Consider the following 18,834-nt stretch of genomic DNA (forward strand, 5'->3'; position numbering starts at 1 on the left):
TGTGCATGTGTAACTTAACTGGAACCTTTTATTATGTTTTTAGTGGCCGTCGACGGCTCGTAAATAATTACCTTCACTGTGAGTTCATCTTTGACTCTTTGGAATCCGAGTTGACTTCATGGGTGTCGTCTTCAAGTGCAGGGACTTGTCAAGAGTTTAGTCTTGCAAAAAATGATTCCATTAATACGTATCCTGTTAGTTAAAAAAACAAAATGAAAACCTTTTGGCATTTTGTGTTCCCTTGTGTGTCACCCACTTCACCATCCCCTATTTTCCCTCCCCCCAACACACATGAAAGGAAGAGAACATAACTTGCATAGCTACTGTTTCAAAACGATCTTCAAATTCAACTCGAGGTACTATTGCCAGGTACTCTACCAAGCAAGGTAAAGTTCAGATATTCCAATAAGTGGTACTTTCAAGAAGCTTTAAGCTGTCAAACCTTGATCTCTGTCACTCCTATGCGGGATGAGACGGACACGATCTAAGTGGAGTATTATTTTTGTCTTCTAGCTGTGCGTGCAAAGATCACGGGCAGTATATGTGTGGCCTGGTTTTGTCTTTTATGTCTCCTACAAATTAAACAATGCTGACGTTGGTCATCTCGCCGATTGAGGAGTATCCAAATTTGACAACACAGCTGGAAGTCGGTGTACCATATTGGTTTTAGAATGGGAAAAGGATGTGAACGTCAATGGTAACAAAGCTTTGTGGTCCTGGAAATTATTCAGTTTAAAATGGTGAAACAGTGGATACATTTTTCTTTACCTGAATTGGTGCAGGTGAGTGCAGTGTTGTGCAGACCAGTGCAGACTGCTACTGGAGCTATATTCTAGTAAAAAAAAAGAAAGAGAATATGCTGCACTGTGTGCACCAGTGCAGCCAGTGCAAGTAAAGAAAAATAGCTCTACTGTGAACCAAAAAAGGGCTGGCTATGCAAAGTGTCCACATGTGCAGATAGTATGGACAAAAAAACGAAAGGTGGTTGTGCAAAGGATTGATATGAAAGTATAGAAAGTATGCGAGTCAAAATAGAAAAAATGGGGCTTTGCAGCCATTTGATTTTCAGAAGTTAAAAGGATTTAGCAAGAAAAATGCTTGCTATGCTACGCATTCATTTTAAGCTATGGAAAATATGGGAAGAAAACATGAAGTGGGGGTACCCAAAGAGCATTACAGAAAGAAAAAGAAGTCATCAGAGGGTAACAGATTAGACTGGGGATGTTAGGTGGCCTGATGCATTGCATGATGACTCTGTACGATGAACTAAAATTTGCATATTCAAAATTTCTGAGTTTGTTATGGAAAGCAACATTCGTCTCCTTTTTGGTTCTTTCAACTTAACAGGCATGGCCTCCAATGGCTATAAAGTTTTACTTGGTGTTCGTAATATAGCATTGCAAGGTTGCTTGTTATGGAAGGGAAGTGCAAGCCAACTAATTGATGTCAGAGGGGTCTGTTGTAACCACTGAACTGGGCAAAAATTATTGCAGGATAATGCATGCGAATTTTGAAATGTTTTCCTTTTTTTTTTTGCATTTGCGCAGTAGAATAGCCTAACCAAGCTCCATAAATTATTATAATATTTTGTAGTACCCGAGGTGGTTGAAGAGGATTTGTCTGCATTTGCGAAGCAGATTGACCAGTCGAAGAAAAAAAAAAACAAAAACACTGTTCCGGTACACTATTCTGGAATACACTATTCCTATACATGAAGGAATACACTATACAGGAAGTACACTATTTCGGTACTCATGTCTGAGCCTGTTAGAGCAGATTTTCACTGTATTTGTGTTTCTTTTAAAAGTGTCTTTGTGTACAGACTTTCTAATTAAATGACATACAAAGATTTTTTCTTTTTTATCCAAGTTCTTAGTCAGATGCTTCGTGCATAAATGTTTGTTGGTAGTGCCCTAAATCTGCTCCTGGCGTTTATTTTTCTTGTCTCATTATGCAGCGAAGCGAGTATATATCATATATATGACAATGAGCTTCTTGGTGAAGACTCAGTGTGGGAGCTTATTTGTAATGCCGGCACAAAGCTTCATAGAAAACTGGTCGAGCCTTTCGAGTTTTTGTTACCTGTCTAATTTTGCTGTTGCCATTTACATAGTTTTGATTTGGAAAAATAGTGAGGCATCTTTCAGAGGAAGATTCGCAGATCCGGTAGTGTGAGTGTAGGCATTTTTGAGGTTTGCAAAATCTTCGTTCTTCAGTGAAGCCTCTTTTCCAGTGCCAGTTTACAATGTTTTTGTAGAGCTGGTGACAGTGTGAAAAATTTACTGAAAAGCACACCTATCCCCTTAGCTTTTATGCAGAACAGGTGCCGTTGGGCCAGCTTTATCTGCATTTAACTGAAGACGCTTTAAATTGCCAGTAAGAAGTCGAGGTTTTCTACACATTTCTCTTTTTTAAACGTCGTTTCATGCATTGCTGTGTTCAAAGGCCACTTGTTTGCCAACTGGTAGTTGCGCCAATTGAACCCTTTCTATTACGTTAGATATGTGAACGTTTAATTTCCAATGAGTGCCTGATGGGACGTTGGTACCGGAATGGGACTGTTGTGTTCGAGCCTTTTGCCCATTTGTTTTGTAGTTTTTCATAATGTACCACTTTCGCAATTTCCATAATCCAGCTTTAGTCTTTGGAATCTATTTCTGGCACTTGTAAGTCTGATAGGTGTGCAATAATCTCCTAACATGCAGTGCTGAATGTCTACCCTTCTTTTTCTTTTCAAACTATGCGGGTTAGTACGTGGGTGAAATTGAGTTCTTTTGCATGCTAACACAGAGCCGGCATTGCACGATTCTTGCATTTAGATCACAGGAAAGGTCTTCTTCAAGCCTAAGCCTGAGCAGTGACGACGGGTTTGATGTTGGAGAAGGCGATAGTCTGTTGGAGAAACATTCTGCCAGCCGACATTGCAAGAAAACTGCCATGACCTGCTGCGATTGCCTGACATCAGCATTCCAGAGGTAAAGAAAACTCACTTAGATCTTGCAGTCCAGGTATCCAGGTATTATATTGCTCTTTTTGGTGCTTCAAAGGGAAACATGGCTCTCTTGATTCGAGCGCTACAGCGTGTGCAAGGAGCAGAATTCTCTCTCTCTCTCTTTTTTTTTCTCATTTTAAAGGGGACATGTTTTTCCTTGGTGTTCTGCATTGCATTGTTACATGGCTTCATCATAAAGGCTGTCTGTTCATTGAATATTTTAAACATAAGATATAGTTGTGCTTTCTTTGGTTTGTTCTGAAAACTCGTAACAGTGCAACATAGTTACAGGAGTAAGATTTTCTTTCTCACAAACAGCAATAGTCGATGCAGTGTTTGTCATATTCTTTCTGTTTGTACCAGGGTGACCACCCGTCCCACGACAGTTGCGAAAATCTTCAAAAATGTCCCGCATAATACTAAGGTCACTCTTGGGGGTCAGCCTGTAGAATCCCATGCTTCGCAGGCAAATGGGGAGGTACCGACATTGTGTCTGGAGGAGTGCACGTTGCCAGAACTAAGGAGCGATGCGTTCGATTGGTCGTCATGGTATGCAGACGCCTGCAAGTCTAGGAGAAAGCTCAGTCTGGTCTCTTGAGTCGCACCGGCTGCCGCACCACTTACAGCGATACTCAGAATGTCATGCAGACCGCTTGTTACCGAGCGGTCCCTCCTTTGTTGTTGACTGCATCGCCAGTGGGGAGATTTTTACTCCCTTTCTCAAAGCTGGCGCACGCTCTGCAGGCCACCTAGCATTGTTGCTGGCAAGGTGCAACAATTCATTGCTGCTGGTTGACTATTATTCAAAGCTGCTTGAGCAGGCACGGGCTTACGTGTATCTTTAACTTGTATCAGTTACCCTATTTCCCCATCACATGAATGACAAAATATTGCAAGCGAAAATTTCTCACCAAAAAATGCAGCAGAAATTCTTCAAGTTATCGTACTGTATAAATCCCCTTCTTTCCCCCCATTTCAGCGTGAGCATTTCCCGCATTTCGCTAGTAGGAAGGGGTGACCCTAGCTTGTGCGGTTGATGTGAGAGGTGATAAAGGCTTTCCAACGCAGCATAATGCCTGGCCATATTTGCCACCTGACCCACAAGCCGCGCTTGAATGTGTAGAATCGTGTGTAGAATCTCGTGCGAAGCCTTTTCTTTAAGTCTTCTCTCGACTTCACCCGCATTCACCTTTTGACTAGGCTTGTACCACAAGGCAAAACATTTCAACAAAATTGAAACTGACAAAAAAAAACCTTCCCCCTGTAGTGAGGCAGGTTGTTTTATTATGGTTTCCAGCTAAGGTTTGTGATGTTTAAAAAGCACAGGCTCTGCAGAAGTTTTCATATACATTTAATTTACATTCACATGCCCCTGCCTCAGTGTCTGTTTCAGAAAAAGGCTTCGACATGCTTCACCAATCTCATTTTGACATGCATTTGTGGTTTGTAATGTCACAAATTGTAGTGTGGGAAAGTGTATGGGGCACTGATACCTGTTTTTACGCTTTTTGTGTTTTCTACGTTAATAAACCACTGCGGCTGCTGAGAGAGGTATGCTTGTATTCACAGCACTATACCTACTCTACTGATAAAGGCAAACTTGCTTTTGCTCTTTAGTGTTCCTTTAGGTGTAGTTTACGTAGTGTACCACATCATCAGATTTTTTGTTGTCTTGGAAAGGAAGGGAGGTACATAACAAGGCATTTTGCTAGCATTTAGCGTAGACATCGATTTCACTAAGTGTTGTTTTTCTGCTTTGTTATTAAGCTGATGCACTTTTTCCCACAACACTACAGCTGCTGCAAACAGCTTAGCATGGGGTGCTGTGGTGCTCATGAGTACCGGCCGAGAACGGTGTTTCTTGGAAGGCCGCCTTCAGAGAAGTTTCCCCCAAACAAGATATGCAACCAAAAGTACAATGTATTCACATTTATTCCTTTGGTGAGTGCCCTAAATTAATCCCTAGCATTTGTTCTCGTGTCATCTGTTCCCGTACGTTTTTAAAAAGTGTTTTGCTAGACAACAGCACCCGGCTTTCGTGCGGAGAAAGTCACTGCCATGGTAGAATTCAACCAACCAAAACTGTGGCGAGTAGGTGCAGCAAGCTGTCTTGCTCGTGCAGGACAGTAATCTTCATAAAACCAACTGTTATCAATCAGTATAATTTTTCCTCAGCATGCATTTCAGTTATTACAAGCAACAGAACAGTTTTGTAGCTGAGGAAATTTCAGAGGAGCCTAGATAAAATTGTTAGCAGAGCGTTTTCTAAACTGTTTCACTTAAGAAAACAGGTTGTTGTTTCCTAAGCTTCCAGAACACCCTAATCACTTCAGCATTGGTGCAGTCAGTTTCATTAACCTAATTTTAGTAGGAACAAGAGATAAAGGTAACATTTTTTAATAGCATAGGCTAAGGCTTACCACAGTTACTTGAACTGCAAGATGAAATTTATGGAATGCAGGGCAAATGAAATTCAGTTATGGCATTTTTGAAAAAATACAAGGTATGTATAGTGGAAAAACATCTCTGGTTATGTTCACTACAGGTTAGGCGGAAGCGGAAGGCATGTCAGTGTGTAAGGGGTCATAGCTAATTCTTGTCACTACCAGTTACTATCATCATTGGGTACTATCATCATCACAAGTAAACGCACCTGAATGTTTGCAAATGCTCACTGGTAGTAGTGCCGCTATCGTATAAAATTTTCAGTGGCAGTTGTTGGCGGGACCACATAATAAATGACATTAGTGTTATTGACAGGTTGGGTACACCTGTTTGTAGCCGATACAGTTGTAATCTAATTTCCACCTTAAGCATTATAAGATGTGGTAACAGTGTTTGACCTTTGTCTGAAGGAACTGTTTTGGGCTGTTCATGACTGTTGTCAGGCTGTAGCTAAAAATGGTGGAAAGACTTTTAGGAGCAACTTGTCCTTTTTTTTTTTTTTTTTTTTTTTTTTGAATAGGGGTATGGAGGAATTAGCTATGAGGCACAAAGGGTGGAATTACAGCAGAAGGCTTGGTAATTGCTGCAATTTAGTACATTCTTGGGACAAATATTAGAAAAATTTCTTTGACCAAGAGCGCTAGTGTAGGAGCTGCTTACCCACCTTACCCCTCTGTGCCTAAATCCCTTTTGTCCATTCCATTCTAGTGGGGACACATTTGTTACTTTGCTTTTCTCCTTTTTGTGTTCCAGGTTTTATTTAATCAATTCAAGTTCTTTTTGAACCTGTATTTCCTGGTTGTGTGCTTGTCCCAATTCATTCCTGACATCAGGATTGGATATCTCTACACCTACTGGGGTCCCCTTGTGAGTACATGTATTGTCACTTATTCTGTTCTTGCTGTAGGATTTCCTCATGCTGATTTACTCAAATGACAGATTGTATTGCTTCCAAAACCAAACCGGTCCTGTTCTTTTGATAAGAGACAAGGGAAAAAGGAGTGGACAAGAACTTTACTCTAACAAAATGTACACTTCTTGTATAGATGTACAGTAAAACTTCGTTACAAGAGACACTCAAGGGACCTAGAAAACGTGTCTCTTGTAACCAAGGCTTCTTGTGTGCAATGTTGCTAACATGGCGAACATAGGAAAACCAACCAAGCCGTCTTCATTCAAATGTCTCTTATAACCAAGTGTCTCTTGTAACGAGGTTTTACTGTAGTTATCAATTGTTAAAGGAGTACTGACACGAAATTTTTATGTTACGTTTTTTTCGCTGCTATGCGTGCCTACCAGCCCACTAATCATAGAATGACAGATTAGACGGTCGAGCGCAGCGTAAACATTCATTTACGGCGTCGTTTATTCGTGCCAGTTTCGGTTTCGACTGAAAAGCGCCGAGCGGCCGCCATGACAGCATGTATAACATGACGTCACCATTCTTGCCGTATCGCTGCCTCTCTGGAAGCGCGCGCGAGCGAGCGCGCGCCCAGACCGGCCGAGGTCTTCGCCGTCCCCACAGGCCTGGGCAGCATGACGTCAGTCCCAAAACCATGACGTGTACACACGCCCGAGCAGCGCGCGCCAACCACAGCCAGCGCGTCGGCTTCGTCACGGGAGCCCCGACGTCGGCAGTTTGGGGCACGTAGCAGATGATGTCACGTCGGCCCGCTCTGGGCTTTCTCGTGCGGGCGAAGATTAAAATGGATTTTAAATATGTTTCGCTGAACGGTTGCTGTTGAAACTTGCTGGGAGATATTTCCTGATAAAAAGGAAGCGTTTTACATAGTTATCTCAGCTTTGAAATTTCGTGTCAGTACTCCTTTAAAGGGGTTGTGAAGTACAGTTTGATAAACTTGATAAACAAACTTGCGCACTCAAGCACACAGCAAAATATCACTTTTTGGCGAAAAGCAGAAAGCTCACAATAATGCTGCGAAATTTTCCACCCCTTTCTGCCATTTATTTCAAATCCCCACTATCTTTTGAGGCAGCCCCACTGTCTTTTGGGGCAATTATGCATCATTGCCATATTACATGGCACGAAGCAGAACTCCCTGCCGCTAGTCAGCTCTTTTTGTACATTTGAAGGTCTGCTCCACATCAATGGTGACACTTTTTATTAATTAATGCTGCTCGCAGCACGCTTCCACACAATTATGTTCATCTTTAATTGCCCATTTCTTGAAGGATGGTTTATCTTGAAGGGTCTATCTTCATCTTGTGGCGAGACCGTGCATGCACCTTGTGGAGCAGAATTGTGGGAGCTTCTTACTGTTTACAGCGATGCGTGACCAAGCAGCTCATTGGATAGTGCGATTATCAAAGCTGTTGGTGCAAAGGGACTGAATTACACATAAAGATTTACAAAAATACAAACCACTTGCTAGTGGCAGGAGTCGTCACTCTGCATGTCCACAACACATTTCAGAAACTAGGAAGCGTCGGCTTCGCTGTTAGACGCATCGATTGCCAAAGCCACTGAAACACTTCAAACAGCACTGTGGTGAAGCACGGTATACCAAAATTCAACCCAAGTTCTGAACATATGGTGGTTTTCGTTTGTGTTAAAAAAAGTTCTGCCAAAGTGGCTCATATGATAGGCCATGATAACTGCAACTCGCGAGTGTTGGCCTCAATAACATTAGAACTTCGTTGAGTGCTCAGCAGGTAGTGCCACCGTACTGAGGAGGTTTAGTGAAACATTGTGAAACGACAAAGGCTTGTAATGACATGCACAAGATTAGGCCATTCGTTGTCCCTATTTACTGCGCTGTAACTCTTGTAGCATTATAAATGATGTGGGAGAGAGGAAAAGGAGCCGGCTGTATTTTAATATTGTGATGTAGTAGACTCTCTCTAAACGGAACTTCAAGGGACCGAAAAAATTTGTTTCGTTTAACAGGAGTTCCGTTTACTGAGATAGATATGCGGAAGTCAAATTTATGTGCATACACACCCTTAATACCATTTCATGGAACTCTAAGCACCAGAAGGTGAATGTAGCTGATAGGTTTTCAGAAAGCAAGAAAACTACAAGAGGTTTAGGCACAGCATTCACAGTTTATTTGGCAACAATGAGTCGCTGTGCACTAAAAATGTGCATCTGTTATTTTTGTTTGAGTCCTTGCAACTGCATCTTCATGGAGGCTAGAGGCCTTAACTTCACGAGTACTTACGCGCCACCGAATTTAGAAGACAGCAACTGGGTAATGAAGCGCGAATAGCACCATGATGGCACAAACGATGCGGCAGGAGCTGAGCCCTGTAACCTTGGGGCCTTGAATCGAGACCGAACGACTGGAACAAGAACTGTGATGTTGCATTCGTCGCGCTAACACGGCTGACTACTAACGAGATGAGGCTTATGAGGTCAACGAGGAAAAAAAACCAACCAAAAACGAAGAAGCCGGAACCGGAAAATGCTGAGGCTGATGGCAATGGGTCTGACAAAAAGTTCCATTTTCGGTTCTGTTTACAATGTTATGCGGAAAATTTTAGTTCCAATTACCAAAAGTTATCTGGATACAAAACCAACAAACTTACAGGCTAGTGTTCCGTTTACGCGGGAATTCCATTTAAAGGGACACTGAAGTGAATTTGTCAAGCTCCCGTTTTTGCTTGCACTGCATAAACTGGCTCAAATTAACACACTTTTCATCGTTTATTCGGTTGATAAGTCGGTAATTATTTTATAAAGCTCGAAAGAATAAAAACTACCGTGCGCTGTCTGTGGCGGCCGCACCAACTAAAGGCTGTGACGTCGGGAGGAGGTACACCGTGATTGGACGATGTCCAAGATTAGCATTCAAACAAGTTTCGGTTTTGGTTCTGTCAAACAACATGCTTGACATCCGACGTTATCGTTGGATGGGCATTCTATACATATCAATAATGGCCATACTGCGCTTCTGCCATGTTGCCGGCCGTAAAATGCCTAAGATAAGCCTCCCAGGACGGCTTGGAATCATAGCAATCACTAGCCGAGGCCTGCAGTGGATGAATGCCCTCCGTGTCACAGCAGACACTCAAATGGCATGTGCTTTTCCCCCATATTTGGAGCTTGCCTCATTCATGTTTGTATAACAAAAAGCGTTTTCGCACCAGGCCAAGGGTCTGCTGATTCTGGCCTGTGCCCACTGCCCGCAAGCTGTCAGTGCTTACGGCAACAGCACGCAAACGAGAACTTGCTAGCGCGTTATTGTTAGTCTGCGCGCGTTCTGCGAACTCGTTTGTGGAGCAGTGAACGTTACGGCCCAAAAATGGTGAACTCACTATAGAAAACATCGGCCAAAAACGAAAAAATCAACTTAAAAAAAAAAAAAAGATATACCCTCGGGGATTCGAACTTGCGACTTGCGAAATTCATACCTAGCGCTCCAGACCACTCGGCCACGAGCCAGCGCTGCTCGGGCTAGAAATATGAGGTGTACAACCAGTTTACACTTTTATTTAGTTTTAGCATTTCAAGCAGCTTAGGTGACTATTTGTTGTATAGCGCTCGTGCTGTAAGCGTCCCCCAAATTTCCACGATATCTCAAGTCTAGCAATTGCATTTTTTACGACGGAAACATGTTCCCAGATGCGTAGTCGTGGTGCTGACCGCTGTGCTTGTTCGCCCAGCGCAAAAAAGTGCTTCCTGCTCCCTAGTTTTACGCTGTACGGTAAAAGTTTCAGTTGATTTTATTTCCTTAGTGCCTCTATTGACTTCGCTGACTCTTCTCCCGCCTTCAAGTGGCCTTAGATTTTCCTACTAGCGTTCCAGCGTACCAGTCAGTGAAGCGTCGCATGTGCGCTTGTGCAGCGCTTGTGTGGAGCAACCTGGACTTGGAGCTTGATACAGTGTACAAACTTACAAAGTAAACAGAGGTGCATTCTTCCATTCACAAATGTGTCATGGCTTAGTTTCAACTGAGCGAACGAATTGCGACAACACGCGTCGGCGACCGGCGGACCAAGCGCTGGGCCGACTGACTCTGTCGGAAGGTCAGCGAGCCGCGCAGTAGGGCAGTCAAGCCAAGTCATTTCCTCCTGACGTCACACGAAAATGACACAGAAAATGGGCAAGGATGCAGAGAGGAGGGCAGCATTTTAAAATTGATTTTTCTACTAAATAAATTCACGTAAATGCACTCAGAGTGGTCGAAACATTGCCTATGGACTTCGGAATACAATTTGTGCTAGTAATCACGTAATGTTTACAAATCACTTCAGTCCTTTAAATGATTTCGGTTTATCGAGATTTTACTGTATATTAACAAAATTTGTAATGGAAAAGGTAACTCAAAACTGTGTTCTGTGGGACCACCCGTGCTCCCTAACGCCTGGGGAGGGTACTTCAGAACCCCCTTAAGACATAGGTACTGTCAACATGGCTATGTGCGCATACTGCCTTTGTAATGCTTTGCACTGTTGGAGGGCATGATGTGTCAGTTAATGCAATGAAAGTGTGTGCTTATTCTACTGTGTTTTCCCCCTAGGGCTTTGTGCTAGCTGTCACCCTTATTCGAGAGGCCATTGATGACTGCCGGAGGTATGCGAGGGACAGGGAAGTGAACTCTCAAAAGTTCCAAAAGCTGACAGCCAATGGGGTCACCTGCATCCCAAGTTCGGAAATTCGTGTCTCTGACCTCATCATAATAGAAAAGGTACATTGTACATTGTTTCTTTCTACTGGAAAATCGCATTTACATAACTGTGCAGATGTTACTAGTATGTAAAGAGAAAAACATTGGGTAGGTGCTGTGTACTCCTGCGCGTGCATGCAGGTTTTTTTTCTGCGGAGAGCGGGATACTGGTGTCCGCCAGCAGTGGCCTGTCTCTAAACTAATCTGAGCTGGACTTCAAAATGTCGACCTATTCTTGAAACCTGTGTATGTAATAGAAGATATAGAGTGGCTCTCGAAACCTGTATTAGTTTTAGTAGGAAAAGGGCTTTCTCTTTTTCCCCGCAAAAATACATCAGGCAAGTTTCTGTTAAAAAAATTCAGGAATTTATGCTTCCCACTGTTGACAGTAGAGCCTTGCTTGTCATAAAATATCTTTACATTAGAATACTGTGCAAATAACTCCATTTGAGCTTACTCTAATTTTAGTAAGAGCATGTGTCAAGCTCATGCAGATTAGTATGTTTTACATTAAACGTAAAATATTGACGGTAAGTGAAGGGGGCAGACTGGTCTTAAAACTATTTTTTTATTTACTAACCAATTTTAATGACCCTGCACAGCGTTACGGAGTTTTTTGTTCTGATTTCAAATATGCAATTAGATTTTTTGCAAGTTGATTATTTATTCAGCTAATTAATGATTAATTGTCTATATTTTGGGTCACAATTACAAAGTAACCACTCCATACAGAATGGCGATTACCACGTGGCTAGGCAGACAAATGACTAAAGAATACAATGTTGGAAGAACTTTTTTGATTTAGCTATTTTTGGTCATTTTACGACACACTGAACTTCACTCCTCCTACGTTCTGCCAGAAATGGCTCACAGGGGGTGTCAGTTGAACGCAATAATAATTTTCCAAAGCCTGCACTTAAAAATTTGTTTCCAACATCGTATTCTCCACACATTTAGGTATCAGAAGCAAAAGAAAATTACAGCCATACCTGCTCTGGGTGGTGAGATATCTGTCGGCAAAATGCTAGCTTTGCATTCAGGGGCTCTGGAAGTATAGTACCGTGTTTACTCAAATCTAGGCCGGCCTCATTTTCTAGGCCAAACTCCGAAATTCAGAAGGTCAGAAAATAAAAAAAACTTACCTCGAATGTAAGCCGAATGAAAAAAAGGCACTGGACTGAGAGTAGAACATGCACTTTATATTACACTTGCAGCGTTTGTCGTAGAATGTTCAATGCTCACTCGTCCTAGTCGTCGACATTGGTGCCCTCATTGTCGCTGTCCTCTTTGTCACTGTCCTTTTCCCACAGCGCACTGTCCTCACTTCTGTTCAGTGCGTCCGAAATGCTGCACTTACGGAAGGCCGGCACAATTACTTTGGCCGGAATTTCGGCCCATGCCGCGGTGACCCAGTTCGCCAGTTGGCTGAGTGAAGCGCGCTTGATGCACCCGGTCGGGATGTCAGTTGGTCATCTTGCAGCGTCAGCCTGTCGTCGTAATGCTTCCACAGCCTGTCCTTGAATGGCTACAACCACGTCAAGTGGTTGTAGCTGGCTTGTCATACCTCCGGGTATTACCGCAATGTCCGTACCACCTTCCAAAAGCACAGACTTAACGGCATCTATCAAGTGGCCTCGGTAGGAATACCGCAAGGCACCGGCACGTCGCTGCCAAACAGTCTTGACCCAATCTTTGGCGAGGGCACCACTAATCCAACCATTCTCGTGGGCTCGCACAACGACGTTCTTAGGGAAAACTTCTCCCGTCTGGAAGAGTCTTCCTCTTACAAATAATGTACGGCGGCAGCTTTTGCCCTCGGCCGTGCAACACAACATCATGGTGGTGCGCTGCTTCTCATAGCCTGCAGTTTTGACCTGGACTTCTTTCGCGCCCTTGTAATGCATGGTATAGGCCACAGGCATGTCGTAATACACCGGGGTCTGGTCGGCGTTACCAATCTGGCCCAGTCGGTACTCCTTTTCCACCCGCTTCTTGATGACAAAGCACTGGAATGCGACCAGCTTCTCCTCGAAGTCAGGGGGCAGCTTTTGGCTCACAGACGTCCGCCATCGCAAGCTGAACTCGAACCGCTTCATAAAGCGAGTGACCCAGCCCCTGTTGGGCTTGAACTGAGTCCATTGATTAATTGCTTGATTTTAGGGTTGAAGCAACGCAGACGATGAGGCGCGCCGTAGTGGAGGGCTCTGGATTAATTTCGACCACCTGGGGATCTTTAACGTGCGCTAAAATCTCGTACACACACGAGGTCGCGGGTTCGATTCCCGGCCGCGGCGGCCGCTTTTCTGATGGAGGCGAAAAGCAAAAACGCCCGTGTGTACGAGATTTCGGCGCACGTTAAAGATCCCCACGTGGTCAAAATTTATCTGGAGTCCTTCACACCGCCGCGCCTCATCGCCTGCATTGCGTCGGCGCGTAAAACCCTACAATCAATCAATCAAATCAAAATCTCGTACACACAGGCGTTTTGCTTTTCGCCTCCATCAGAAAAGCGGCCGCCGCGGCCGGTAATAGAACCCGCGACCTCGTGCTCCGTAGTGCAGCGCAACGCCTTAGCCACTGAGCCACCGCGGCAGGTGAACTGAGTCCGTGCGACGGCTCAAACGTTTGCGATCTCCCTCGCCTTCGCCTGTATCGTCTTCATCGTCACAGGCATTCCACCAGCGACTTCCTTTTCCACCTCATGGTGTCGACCTTTCTTGGGTTCAGAGCGGCTGAAAAGTTCGTTCCGCTGCTTCCGCCATCGGCGCGCGTTCTTCTCATCGACGCCGAATTCGCGCTGTGCTTGAAGGTTTGAAGTTTTCTCGGCCTCCAAGACTACCTTCTGCTTAAAAGCCGCGGTGTAGTGGCACCGCTTGGTGAGCGCCATTGTGCTGCGAACACGGGCGCTTCTCGAGGTCACGCAGCGACGAACGCAAGCAAGCACGGAACGCTCAGAGCCGTGTTCGCAACGTTCAAGCAAGCAAAATGGTGCCTGCAAATCTGCAAGCTGCAAGCTTATGGCCGCGAGATGGCGTTGAGTGGCTAGTGTTGACAGGAAAGCCGCATCCTTGAATCTAAGCAGACCCCCAACTTTTGTAAACGACTTTTTTAAAAAAAAAGTATCGGCCTAGATTTAAGTAAATACGGTAACTGATGTGTGGGGGTGACGTCTAAGGGGGCTCATGTCGTGTATAGTTCAGTTCACCTCGCTCGCCATATCATATGTATATATAAGTTTGGTATTTCAAGATTTTAGTGTGTTTTTAGGGAAGCAGACTATCAATGAATCACAAAAAGTCTGATGTATTTATTTATGTATATATAGTATATTTATTTATTACATACCTGCATTACCCCAGCAAGCGGGGGGGGGGTTACAGCCAGAAGGAACAGACAAAGTGATTGCACACTGTGGGGGCCCGTGTTCCCCTACGCCTCGCCTGCACATGTTTTCGCGAGCTGGGAGCCGCCATTTTGGGCAGCCGGCGCGTCACGTCAGTCATGACCTCTTCGTGACCCCGTGCGCGCGCCGAACCGGCTCGCCGCGAACGTGTGCGCGAGGGCGCGGGGGAAGGAGGACCAGTTTGCCACCTTCCTTCGCGCCACCCTCTCCCCGACCTGGGGAAGATCTCCTCTCCCCTCCGAGCTGATCTGCGGGACGAACGGGCGCTCCGCCGGGGAGTCGACTGGGCGATTTGGTCGGAGTCGGTTGGCTCGGCTGTGCCTACGCCGAATGCCCCGATGACGGTGAACCCAGTTGGCTCCACGGACTCTGCCGAGAGATTCTGCCCTGATCGGTCGCCTCGGGATGCCTCCCCTGCTCCCGCGGCCGTGATGACGGATATCGAGGTCTGAGCCCAGCGGCTTGAGCGAGCGACAGGAGCCACTGTCTCCCCGCGAGCGATAGTCGTGTTGTCTGGTGTATGCACTGTATCTGCCAGGCAATAAAGCCTCACTTTGGATTGCCGGAGCCTGTCTACCGCATGTGAGTACTCGAACCCGTGCGTGAGTCTTCGGATTCCGCAGGGCTAGTGTACGGCGCGTAGCGTTCTCTAGCAAAGCTAGCCGGGGTCCTCTGCTATCCCGTACGTTAGCCCACAACACACAAAGCACGGTAAAACACATCGTTGTCCAAAATGTTAACAGTATGTCAGGCGATAGATACCCCATTCTCCTATGGCTAGTACCAAAAAAAAAAAGACAAAAATAATATCTGAAGACGTCACCCCTGCAAGGAAGCTTGCACGCTTTCAGTGCATGGTCGCATCTTGTTGGCATATGGGTAGATAACTTAATATATCTTTCTTGCTCAATGCCGGTTTTGGCGTGAAAAATTTTTAACGTGAGGTTTTTCTGTTGGTCTTGTACTGTCTGCCACGATAATTTATACCGCTGTTAATTCTGGTGTTCCCCTTGTTTGGAAAACCTGCAGATTGCAGGTGAGTTTGCGTACGATCTATTTAACAAATTTCATACGTTATTTAAATGATAATAAACTCGCCTCATTCTTATTTTGAGGCTAGAACTGGGCATGCAGGTGAGATGTTCGCAGGGTCTGTTAATTCTCCAAACATGCGCCTCTTTCAGGAAAGAGCATTTCAAGGACATTGAACTTCTCGCGCACTCTCATGTTAAGCTTTTTCAAAGACGACTGAAAAAGCCCAGTGCTGAGAAATTGAGAAATGATGACTCCTGTCTGGTAGAATATTCGGAGGTTTATTTATTTATTTATTTAAAGATACTGCGAGCCAATGTTTTGGCCCAAGCAGGAGGGGCTAAATACACACAATAAAGCAAATGAGAGAAGTACAGAACTCGTAAAGATAGCAAATAAAGCATGTTCAACAATAGTGCAAATTCAAGCAATACCAAACTTAAGACCAAGAGAGATAATGCAGAATTCGGGCTGAAAAATCACTAGATGCACACTTTGGACAAACAGTGAATTACAGCGTCAAATGAACGGTTTAACAGGGCTTCCTAAGAAAGAGTACATGTTGCCAACTACTGACACACACGCACGCACACATACACACACCATATTAGACACTATGTACACAATTAAAGGACCATGCTTTTCCTACTACTTCGGCTCATACACAAGAAAATTTATCTTGTATACTGGAGGGTGTGCCATTACATGAAACCAAACGTAGCTGCCTGTTCAGCTGTCCTGTTGACGAACTTGTTTTCTATCTCGTCGAACACCAGTTCTGCGGTCCTGCCCATGTGGACACGTAAAAGTAAAAGGTGCGTGAGTGCTTTGTGTCATTCGGCTGCGGAGGTATGTTTTAATCTGACGTAATGCGCTGAAGGAGCACTCGCCTGACGCTGCGGTTGCGGGAGTGCTCAGTAAAAGCTGGAGATGCTTCATAACTTGATCAAATATTTCCAGCACACCCTCCGACTTCTTCTGTGGGACATGTATAATGCTTTCTACTGTTGCTGTGTCCACCTTGGACAGAAGAGATGGCAAAAGCGTAAGCTCAACTGAAAGTCGCGGTAGCATAAAATCATCACCATGTGTACCTAAATTCTTTTGCAACTCATCTGGTGCATACGCCTGCCCCCTGGCAGCATTTGTCAGCGTGCGCTCTAGATTAACCAGCTTGTCTATACCGGGCTGCTTAAACTGGCACTGGATTTTGCTCATCATACGGTCTATGGCCGTGAAAAACTCCTTCCTCATTGTTGTCTTGGACACAAGTGCAGCAGGTTCAGAAGGACTCTGTGGCCTTGTAGGCCTTGTCACCTTAGGCTCTTTCAATCCTATCTGCCTGGCAGTTGACAAAGTTTTCAGCCAAAGTTCATCAAACGCCACCTCGGAGTGTAGGCGGGAGATGGCTTCACCCAATGCCTCCACAGCTTGCTGTGCGTCAGCGGCGCAGAGAGTTGGCTGTTGGAGCGCCTTCGCAACTTCTTCGCATGGGCCAAACAGCGCTATTGAAATGTTAATTCCTAATAGCGTTTCGAATTTTTTCATGGCTTTTGCATATCCTTGTAAGACAGCCTTGCAACTTTCCGCCGTTGAGCGAGGTGTCTCTATTAACTCATTCAGAGTTTCTTGAACTCAGAGTTTCTCATTCAGAGTTTCTTGAACTCGAAACCTCTTGAGCGACTGTACCCTGGTCAGGCACAAAGGCAGCAGAGTACTCTGGCTCAAGCCAATGCCTTAATTAAGGTATTTCGTGACACGGAGGGCTGACTACACTAGCGAACACGCTCTGCCTCTAATGGGAATCAAGATTAAACTGGATATGTCTTTCATGATGCTCAGTGAGTCGTTTATTACGTCGCAACTTTGCTGGCTTCCTGCAAAACTAAGTCTAAGGAATGATTCCTCCAGTGAACATAAAGTGATCTGGGCTCAGCATCGCAAAGTTTAATTTTAAATTCGGAGAAACGGCTGGACATATTAGCAGCTCCATCAAAACAATGTCCATGCAAGTTCTGGAATTCAAGTTTTAGGGCTTTGGAGAGGGTGTCGGCCCTACTGTCGGGCGCGTTGTTTTGTCACTTTGAATTTGACAAGGACAAATGTTCAACCATATGGGTGAACATTTGTATTTTGCCATGTGTACTGCATTAAATGTGCATATGTTAGTGAAGAAGTAGACTGACTAATCGTAAGTCATCTTACAAAGTGAAGAATTTACTGCTTTGACTGACTGCCTTGTCATAAGGGCTTTGTTTTGCTATCTAACAGGCTGGATAGTTTTCTTAATTAACATTCGTCGGCTCCTGACATGCTTGTATTCTATCGACTACTTTTAAGTTTGCTCAATTTTTCACCGTCGCACAGAACCAAAGAGTGCCTGCTGATATGGTGTTGCTGCGGACCACTGAAAAAAGTGGGTCCTGTTTCATCCGAACGGACCAGCTTGATGGGGAAACTGATTGGAAGCTGAGAGTAGCTGTGGACACCACACAACGTCTCCCGAGCACGGAGGTAGGCGGATTTTACAGATCGTGCACATGTGCATTGCACTGTGATTGTTTTATTGACTAAGCTGTAATTTTACAGGAGATGCTGGAAATTGACGCATGCATATATGCAGAGGAGCCAAAGAAGGATATTCATTCGTTTATAGGAAAATTTACCAGGGTATGTGATTGCTTCCCCAGCGTTTTGGAAATGTTCTGTAGTGTGCTTATGTCGCTTGTTGGAAAAAGTGTCTGGTAGTTTGTGTGTGCACGCATGTGTGCATGCATACATGTGTGGGCTCGTGTATGCGTACATGCAGGCACGTGCGTGTGTGTGGTGAGAGACCTGAAGAATGCATTTTTATGGGTATTTTTTTGTTTCATTTAGCACGATGGCGACAGTGGTGAAGATGCTCTCAACATTGAAAACACACTGTGGGCCAACACAGTTGTGGCTTCTGGAACAGCTATTGGCATTGTTATCTACACCGGCCGTGAAACTAGGAGTGTCATGAATAACTCTGAAGCACGGAGCAAGGTTAGAGGTGTATTTGTGAATGTGTTTATGGGAATGCAACTGGTGCATGCGTTAGGCCACCATTTTTAGGTTTGCGTCTTTTGAGTGCTAATAAGTAGAAATATGCAAATACTCAAGACTTTAAATACTGTGTGAATAGTGTTTGCTATTATATTCGATTTGCAGTGTAGCTTTACCACTTGGAATATTTGAAGGTTTCAAATATTTGAAATTTACAAATAACAGAGCAATAAAAGTTGACTCTACTGCACGACATGTGACCTATCAAGCTTTTCAAAAATATTCAATTCAATTTGCAGTCAGTT

At 44.5% G+C, this 18,834-nt stretch overlaps 1 protein-coding gene across 7 annotated transcripts in view; it reads left to right on the forward strand.

Moving 5' to 3' along the window:
* The window catches only part of LOC144155062 (putative phospholipid-transporting ATPase IIB), a 64,726-nt gene that overhangs the window by 5,787 nt on the left and 40,105 nt on the right, over positions 1-18,834 (forward strand). For all 7 annotated transcript variants that reach the window (XM_077686294.1, XM_077686291.1, XM_077686290.1 and 4 more), the window contains 7 exons: positions 2,820-2,975; positions 4,789-4,933; positions 6,191-6,304; positions 10,921-11,088; positions 17,870-18,016; positions 18,092-18,172; positions 18,380-18,529. In XM_077686294.1, coding sequence (XP_077542420.1) covers positions 2,938-2,975; positions 4,789-4,933; positions 6,191-6,304; positions 10,921-11,088; positions 17,870-18,016; positions 18,092-18,172; positions 18,380-18,529 — 843 coding nt within the window. In that variant the 5' untranslated portion in view covers positions 2,820-2,937. The remainder of the gene's footprint in view (positions 1-2,819; positions 2,976-4,788; positions 4,934-6,190; positions 6,305-10,920; positions 11,089-17,869; positions 18,017-18,091; positions 18,173-18,379; positions 18,530-18,834) is intronic.

The sequence above is a fragment of the Haemaphysalis longicornis genome, unplaced genomic scaffold (assembly GCF_048455015.1).
Source record: "Haemaphysalis longicornis isolate Haplotype H1 unplaced genomic scaffold, Haemaphysalis longicornis Haplotype H1 scaffold_1, whole genome shotgun sequence".
Lineage (NCBI taxonomy): Eukaryota > Metazoa > Arthropoda > Arachnida > Ixodida > Ixodidae > Haemaphysalis > Haemaphysalis longicornis.